This window comes from Garra rufa, chromosome 13 (assembly GCF_049309525.1).
Source record: "Garra rufa chromosome 13, GarRuf1.0, whole genome shotgun sequence".
NCBI classification, from domain to species: Eukaryota; Metazoa; Chordata; class Actinopteri; order Cypriniformes; family Cyprinidae; genus Garra; species Garra rufa.
Window position 1 is genome coordinate 30,314,999 of NC_133373.1, and position 9,370 is coordinate 30,324,368.

At 39.3% G+C, this 9,370-nt stretch overlaps 1 protein-coding gene across 1 annotated transcript; it reads left to right on the top strand.

Moving 5' to 3' along the window:
• The first annotated feature begins 1,932 nt into the window (after positions 1–1,932).
• On the top strand, positions 1,933–9,318 carry prg4b (proteoglycan 4b). The gene is made up of 11 exons (XM_073852707.1): positions 1,933–2,178; positions 2,548–2,664; positions 2,781–2,903; positions 4,197–4,238; positions 4,499–7,042; positions 7,231–7,314; positions 7,485–7,621; positions 7,755–7,908; positions 8,016–8,114; positions 8,589–8,714; positions 8,890–9,318. Exons 1-11 carry the CDS (start codon positions 2,115–2,117, stop codon positions 9,006–9,008), a joined length of 3,609 nt encoding a protein of 1,202 aa, XP_073708808.1. The 5' UTR covers positions 1,933–2,114; the 3' UTR covers positions 9,009–9,318.
• Positions 9,319–9,370: the final 52 nt, after the last annotated feature.

The window sequence follows — 9,370 nt, forward strand, 5'->3', positions numbered from 1 at the left end:
ATGAATGTATACATTATACAAGTTTCACTTCTTGAATGGAACCTCTGAAATAAATCAACTTTTTGAAGATATTCTAATTATATGACCAGCACCTGTATAACAAAAAATATACAAGTGAAAATAATTAAATGTGAGGAAAGAACTGGTCTGGAAGATAAATGAAGGAAAAAATAGAAATAAAATAAAAGTATTTGTGCAATGTAAACAACACAACACAATAATTATGTATATATATGTATTCGATGAGCAAAGTTATTTAATTTAAGTTAAATTGTAATCTGACTCTATTTTATTATCTAATCTGACTTCATTTTATTATAACCTCAAATTTAAGTTGAAATACAAATTGGTTGTTTGCCTTTTTCTAATTATTATTCCTATGACATTTGATTATTCGAGAACGTGATATTGCGAACACTGAATGTTATTTTTAGGGGGGCCCCTCAGCTGAGTCAGTGCACGGGGCCCATTATTCCCAGCGACGCCCCTGTGACTAACTATTTAAAAGACTGCATCATGCTTGTCATTCTTCAAATAGTGGTTCTGTTTAGCCCCCTACAGTCACCTGTGTAACAACAAATACCAAATGCATACCTGGCATTCTACAGACTCATTCTGGCTGCAAATCTCCCTGATCTTCTTGCAACATTTCCTTAAGTACCTTAGATCAAGACAAACCTTCTCCAAATGCAGACAGGAACTAACAATTGGAATTTGCATTCATCAAGTCCCAGACATGATCGTTTACACCTTTTGGGGGACAAATGGTAATTTGCATAAAAGACACTGGGAAATGGCAGTCTACATTGAGCAAAATATATATAAACTCTTAGGATCTGTTTACCTTTTAGTTTACTTCTTGTAAAAATGAGACCATTGTACCAGACGCACAGAGACAATTCAAATGATATCAAACATGACTGTGAATACCACTTGTATTCATGTAGAACATTATATTTTGCCATTGACCATTTTGAGTGAGCTGAGAGCTGACAGGAGATGGTTGGGGGAAGTGAATGGAAAGAATGGGTGATAAGGGACTTTTCTCACATCTTCTGTCAGTGAGATGTGGAATCAGATGTCTGTATCTTAATTGACCCTGTGTGTATTGTCCATCTCAGAAGATCAAAATGTCTGAGGTTCAAAATATATACAAAGGAAAATATTTAAATGTGAGGAAAAAGAATGTTTATTACTTACTGCAAAATAATAAAAATAGTAATAATATAATAATAAGTATTATTATTGCTATTGCTATTACAGCTACTACTGAACTGGTCTGGAAGATAAATTAAGGAAAAATTGTAATAGTAGCCCAGATAGCACATGTACCTCTGCAAGATGTCTATTAAAGATCTCTTGATCTGTAAAGCATCTGCTGTGTACAAACATCTGACATTCTAAACCATAAACATCTTAAAGACATCTAATAGACATGAACAAATACTCTAAAAAATGGGTCTTCCAGATGTAAATACAGACGTCAAGTAGACGTCTCCAAGATATATTTGTGCTATCAGTTGTTATTCATATGCCATTTTAAGAATTTTGTTTGATTTTTGTTTTAATTTTTTTATTGCTAGACGGCCAGCTGAGGGGGGAAAAATATTGAAGGGTTAGTTTTTCCCAAATCGTAGGCCTTTTATTTTTAGCATGTATGTTTGATATAAACTATATATGTTTCAGCAGCAGTATTCACGAAAATTAGATTACAGAAAACTGTCAAAAGGCGTCGTCAAAAGCGAGAGAGGAACAAATTGCGGCCAGAAAATCTTGAAAGAAATAAATTCCATAGAAATGTTGATAATAAAGTATTTAATGTCTAACGTTTTTTTCCCCACCTGGAACATTTTATGGCAATAGTCTGTGATGTCACCCAGCCAACTTTGTAGATGTTTTCGACAGGCACACAGAGTGAGGGGGAATGTTCAAGTCTGTTTGTCCATGTGGATCACCGCACCCTTGCAAACGAGACGATTACTAATTCAGCACTGACTGTATAATTGGACCGACAGGGGAACACCAACGCACTCTGCCTCTATATTAAAGTGAAGATCACTGCAGGTGAAAAAAACAGATGCTCTGTGAGGTGATCCCCAGAGGGAACAACCGAGATGGCCACATATATGCCCTTACTGCTGCTGTTAGCATATGCCTCCACAGGCTCTTCAGATCCAAGTAAGTCAGGAGATTGTTTCTCTATCTATCTACACTGCCAGTCAATAATTACGTTTTTCTTTTGTATATCATCATTTAAAAAAATGTATTATTCAAAACTTTAACTGATATCTATCTATCTATCTATCTATCTATCTATCTATCTATCTATCTATCTATCTATCTATCTATCTATCTATCTATCTATCTATCTATCTGTCTGTCTGTCTGTCTACCTTGTGTAAATATAACAAACCGTTTTACTTTTAAACATGCACTGATTTCTGGTAACACTGTAAATAATTAACTCATCTCTTGTTGTGTTTCTCAGAATACTGACTTATCAGTAAAAGTCTGTGATTTGTAAAGTAAACACTGTTCTCTGTCCAGATAGCTGTAAGGGTCGTTGTGGTGAAGGCTACTACAGAGGAAGCTTGTGCCAGTGTGACGAAGAGTGTATGAGCTTGAATGAGTGCTGTACAGACTTTACAGAGTTGTGTACTTCAAGTAAGGTTTCATATGTTTCTCTGTTATGTCATAAGCACTGATGTAGTCTATATTCTTTTTAACAATCTATAGAATTATTTTGGTGAGACTGCATTATTATTTTTTTCTGATCATAGAGGACTCATGCAAAGGACGCTGTGGGGAGCCTTTTCAGAGAGGCAATGATTGTCACTGTGATTTTGAATGTGTCTCATTCAATCAGTGCTGCCCTGATTATGAGGATTTGTGCTTGGTGGAAGGTAAGAATGTAAACCACTAGGAGTATTTATGTGTAGTAGCTAAAGGAGCTAGAAAGATCCAAAGATTAGCATTTATCTGAAATAAAAAGCTTTTGTAATAACTAAAATTAAATTGTTCAAAAGTGATGACAAAGGATTTCTATTTCAAATAAATGCTGTTCTTCTGAACTTTCTATTCATCAAAGAAACCGGAAAGAATTTTACTCAGCTGTTTTCAACATGATGATAATACATGTTTTTTGAGCAGCAAATTAGAATATTAGAATGATTTCTGAAGGAAGATCATTGACTGGAGTAATGATGGTAAAAATTCAGCTTTGAAATCACAGGAATAATTTACATATTAATATATATTAAAAAAGAAAACAGCCGTTTTAAAAGGTAAAAATACTTAGAAATTGTATTGTTTTTGCTGTACTTTAGAACAAATAAATGCAGGCTTGGTGAGCAGAAGAGACTTCTTTAAAAAAACATTACAAATCTTACTGTTTAAAAACTTTTGACTGGTAGTATATCACAACAGAAACATTTTTAAAGAAATAACCAGGGTTTAATTTTTTATTTAAAATAAAGTAAGAACAGTAATATTTTAAAATATCATCACAATTTAATAATAACTTTTGTATTTGAATATATTTAAAATTAAATTTACTTCTGTGATGGCAAAGATTAATTAAAAGTCTTAAGTGTCACATGATCCTTCAGAAATCATTCTAATATGCTGATTTGGTGCTCAAGAAACATTTCTTATTATAATTAGTGTTGGGTTTTGCTGCTTAATATTCCTTTCTTAAAATTTTTTAAGATTCTCAGATAAATAGAAAATCCAAAAAACAGCATTTATTTTCAAAAGTAATCTTTTGTAACAATGTAGAAGTCATTACTGTCACTTTGATCAATCTTTTCAGGAAAGAAGTATTTGTTTCTTTAAAAAAATAATAAAAAAACTCATACTGACACCAAACAATTGAATGCTAATATTCATTATTTATTAATTCAAGTAAATAATAACAAAAATGTGGAATCCATTTGCATGCTTCGAATCTTGCCCTGATTTTACACTTATATATCTATGACTGTCACAGATGCCTTTAAAATCAAGAAACACTTCCACCGCAGTTTAAAGGATTGCTAATTTATGCCTAAACAAAAAGAATAAAATGTCTGCAGGTGTAATTACTGTAGCTTTGTCACTAATAACCAAATCAAAGTGTACTGATCTTTTGCTTTATTTAACTTGATTTTGTACTAACAATACACTTCAAGTATAGTTGTGGCATTTGTTTTTGGTAGAAACCTCCAATGAGGAGATGACTAACGATGAAGAGTTGGGAGGTGAGTCTTTCTCTCTTTTTTTCTGTAGGGCATTTATTCCTGAATCATAAACTAGTTTATGATTATGATTTATGACAATAAAGAATGCAAATGACTATACAGCCAAACATTTTATACTTAAGATAATTGCCGTTTGGTAAGACACACCTCAGTTTTAGTCAATATGGTTTTGCAACCATAGGCAAAATGATTGTACTCAGATTTGTTCACAAAGATATGTTAATGATGACAGAATTAAACATTTAATTCTTATTTTGAAGATCAGACAGAAGATCCTTCAGACATAACACCAACTGAAGGTCCAACAAGCGCAGCACCAATAGATGGTCCATCAAGTGCAGGGCCCACAGAAGATCTTTCAGACACAGCATCAACTGAAGGTCCAACAAGCGCAGCACCAACAGAAGGTCCATCAAGTGCAGGGCCCACAGAAGATCCATCAGACACAGCACCAACTGAAGGTCCAACAAGCGCAGCACCAACAGATGGTCCATCAAGTGCAGGGCCCACAGAAGATCCATCAGACACAGCACCAACTGAAGGTTCAACAAGTGCAGGGCCAACAGAAGATCCTTCAGACACTGCACCAACTGAAGGTCCAACAAGTGCAGGGCAAACAGAAGATCCGTCAGACACAGCACCAACTGAAGGTCCAACAAGTGCAGGGCCAACCAAAGACCCTTCAGACACTGCACCAACTGAAGGTCCAACAAGCGCAGCACCAACAGATGGTCCATCAAGTGCAGGGCCAACAGAAGATCCGTCAGACACAGCACCAACTGAAGGTCCAACAAGTGCAGGGCCAACCGAAGACCCTTCAGACACTGCACCAACTGAAGGTCCAACAAGTGCAGGGCCAACAGAAGATACGTCAGACACAGCACCAACTGAAGGTCCAACAAGTGCAGGGCCAACCAAAGACCCTTCAGACACTGCACCAACTGAAGGTCCAACAAGCACAGCACCAACAGATGGTCCATCAAGTGCAGGGCCCACAGAAGATCCATCAGACACAGCACCAACTGAAGGTTCAACAAGTGCAGGGCCAACAGAAGATCCTTCAGACACAGCACCAACTGAAGGTTCAACAAGTGCAGGGCCAACAGAAGATCCTTCAGACACAGCACCAACTGAAGGTCCAACGAGTGCAGGGCCAACCGAAGACCCTTCAAACACTGCACCAACTGAAGGTCCAACAAGTGCAGGGCCAACAGAAGATCCGTCAGACACAGCACCAACTGAAGGTCCAACAAGTGCAGGGCCAACCAAAGACCCTTCAGAAACTGCACCAACTGAAGGTCCAACAAGCGCAGCACCAACAGATGGTCCATCAAGTGCAGGGCCCACAGAAGATCCATCAGACACAGCACCAACTGAAGGTTCAACAAGTGCAGGGCCAACAGAAGATCCTTCAGACACAGCACCAACTGAAGGTCCAACGAGTGCAGGGCCAACCGAAGACCCTTCAGACACTGTACCAACTGAAGGTCCAACAAGTGCAGGGCCAACAGAAGATCCGTCAGACACAGCACCAACTGAAGGTTCAACAAGTGCAGGGCCAACAGAAGATCCATCAGACACAGCACCAACTGAAGGTTCAACAAGTGCAGGGCCAACAGAAGATCCGTCAGACACAGCACCAACTGAAGGTCCAACAAGTGCAGGGCCAACAGAAGATCCGTCAGACACAGCACCAACTGAAGGTCCAACAAGTGCAGGGCCAACAGAAGATCCATCAGACACAGCACCAACTGAAGGTTCAACAAGTGCAGGGCCAACAGAAGATCCATCAGACACAGCACCAACTGAAGGTTCAACAAGTGCAGGGCCAACAGAAGATCCGTCAGACACAGCACCAACTGAAGGTCCAACAAGTGCAGGGCCAACAGAAGATCCATCAGACACAGCACCAACTGAAGGTTCAACAAGTGCAGGGCCAACAGAAGATCCGTCAGACACAGCACCAACTGAAGGTTCAACAAGTGCAGGGCCAACAGAAGATCCATCAGACACAGCACCAACTGAAGGTTCAACAAGTGCAGGGCCAACAGAAGATCCGTCAGACACAGCACCAACTGAAGGTCCAACAAGTGCAGGGCCAACAGAAGATCCGTCAGACACAGCACCAACTGAAGGTTCAACAAATGCAGGGCCAACAGAAGATCCGTCAGACACAGCACCAACTGAAGGTCTAACAAGTGCAGCACCAACAGATGGTCCATCAAGTGAAGGGCCAATAGAAGATCCTTCAAGCCCAGCATCAACAGAAGGTCCATCATGCACAGATCCAACAGAAGATCCATTATGCGATGTGCCCCCAGAAGATCTTTCAAGCCCAGCATTAACAGAAGGTGCATCATGTTCAGATCCAACAGATCCATCATGTGCAGCACCACTAGATCTTTCAAGCCCAGCATTAACAGGTGCATCATGCACAGATTCAACAGATCCATCATGTGCAGCACCACCAGATCTTTCAAGCCCAGCATTAACAGAAGGTGCATCATGCGCAGATCCAACAGATCCATCATGTGCAGCGCCCCCAGAAGATCTTTCAAGCCCAGCATCAACAGAAGGTGCATCATGCACAGATCCAACAGATCCATCATGCGCAGTGCTAACTGAAAGTCCAACACCCACTGAAATGACTACCAAGGCACAGACACCGTCCACTCCAAGAAAAAAACCAAGAAAACCATCAAGACCAACAAGGAAACCCACTCATCCTAGTATAGACATGAATGAACCTAAACCTAGTTCAGACAAGAATGGCTTTACAGATAGCATTAAAGATTATCAAGCTGGTAAGAGCTTTCATGTTTTATATTTATTGTATATGTTGTTACCTCTAAGAGCCTTAATGCTTCCCATCTGAACACTGTGCTGACACTAGTGCTAGCATGAATATTTCTAGTTAAAAAAAAAAGAGAGAAAGTTTTAAGGTCATTTTAATATTTTGGTTCTTCAATATTTGTACACCTTTGTTTTCCAGACGATTATGACACTAACCTCTGCAGTGGGCGTCCAGTCAGTGGTTTAACTACTCTCAGAAATGGTACCACTGTGGTGTTCAGAGGTCAGTACTAGATAGTACAGCATGCTTGCTTTATAGCAACACTTCATTTATTTTGGTTCAAAGCACTTATCTTTCCATTTTAAGATGTCAAAGCTTCCAAAGTGTAGGGACCTGTGAAAATAGAAGTTATTTGTGAAAACAAAACGGCACTCTTCCTTTGTTCTCTATAGGACATTACTTTTGGACACTAGACGGACAAAGAAATCCAGATCCCCCTCGGTTAATTACAAAGGTCTGGGGAATCCCATCTCCCATCGACACGGTTTATACCCGCTGCAACTGCCAGGGCAAAACCTACTTCTTCAAGGTTGATACGCAGTCATCAGAACAAAACACTTCAATTCACTACAGATTGAGAGTCACAGAAAATGATAACTAAAGTGGAGTCAAATGAAGTGCTCAGTGACAACTGACATGCCCTGTTTGCACATATTTCACAGGGAAGGAACTACTGGAGGTTTGAGAATGGTGCGATGGATTCTGGCTTTCCCAAATCCATCAGCAAGGGCTTCGGACAGATTGGTCACATCACCGCTGCTTTATCTATACCACAGTACAGAAGCAGAAAAGAGTCTGTAATCTTCTTCAAAAGAGGTAAGAATTGCAAGAAAAACATATATGTACATTCTGTAAGCACACTCCCGAGTGCTTGTTTTTATTAGACGTGTGTCGGTGTTGACTTTTTAAATCGATTTCTGCAGGTGGGATGGCACAAAAGTACACATATCAGGTTACGCCAAGTTGTGGGAAAAAGCCAAAAGTTACTCTGTTGACAGTGAGGAGAGCCAGACGACAAGCTGGTAAAAAACCACAAGTTTCATTACAAAAGAGATTAATCACATTTAAAATGACAAAATAATAGGACATTAGACATTAAGAGAGGTTGTGCAGACAAGTATTTGTCCAAAAGTAAAAATACCATGTATAGCAAGGATCACCAAACTCGGTCCTGGAGGGCCGGTGTCCTGCAGAATTTAGCTCCAACTTGCCTCAACACACCTGCCTGGAAGTTTCAAGTATACATATTAAGACCTTGATTAGCTGGTTCAGGTGTGTTTGATTAGGGTTGGAGCTCAACTAGGACACTGGCCCTCCAGGACCGAGTGTGGTGACCCCTGATGTATAGTAATTCCTAGAACAGATGTTTTACCAAGGCCTCAAACACATTTTGTTTCAAATGAGGACTAACAGACCAGATAAGTGACCTTAAACAGTTGAACTGAAACAGACCACTGAGCATTGATTCATTTTAGTTTTTTTTCTTCTTTTCACAGCTTCACCTCTGGGGCAGATAATCAGTATCTCAAGGACCTGGAAAGGATTTCCGACAACGGTGTCCGCAGCCGTGTCTGTACCCTCAAGGGTGAGAGAGGGATACAAGTATTACGTATTCTCTCAAAGTGAGTGTTATGTTATTCTGTCCCAGCACTGTTTTAGGTAACAGCTAATGAGTTTATGTAGCCAAGGATAACTGAAAGACTGTCGCCTTTAAGTTTTAGTCTGATATTTGCTTTATTTTCCAATAATGATTAAATAGTTTAATTAACAAAAACACCCCTTTGTTGTCTTCCACAGGCAAGTATTACAGCATGAAAATGGAAAGAGAAAAACCAGTGATCATAAAACCTGCTCAGGGTCCAAAGGAAAACGCAGCGGGCAGCTTCTTCAAATGCCCACTAAGCCAGAAAAACTGAGTCATTCATTACTTTACCTCATGTCCTATATGATATTTAATTTTGTAGGGATGCACTTGTCTTAAAGAAATAGTTGACCCAGAAATGAAAACTTGATGTTTATCTGCTTACCCCCAGGGCATCCAAGATGTAGGTGACTTTGTTTCTTCAGTAGAACAAAGATTTTTAACTCAAACCGTTGCAGTCTGTCAGTCATATAATGGCAGTCAATGGGACCCACGAGTCCAAAAAACAAACAAATTAAACCCTGTGGCTCGTGACGAAATATTGAGGAAAAACTTAGTTTGTGTTCTGCTGAAGAAAGTCACCTACATTCTTGTACGCCCTGGGGGTAAGCAGATAAACATCAAATTTTCATTTTT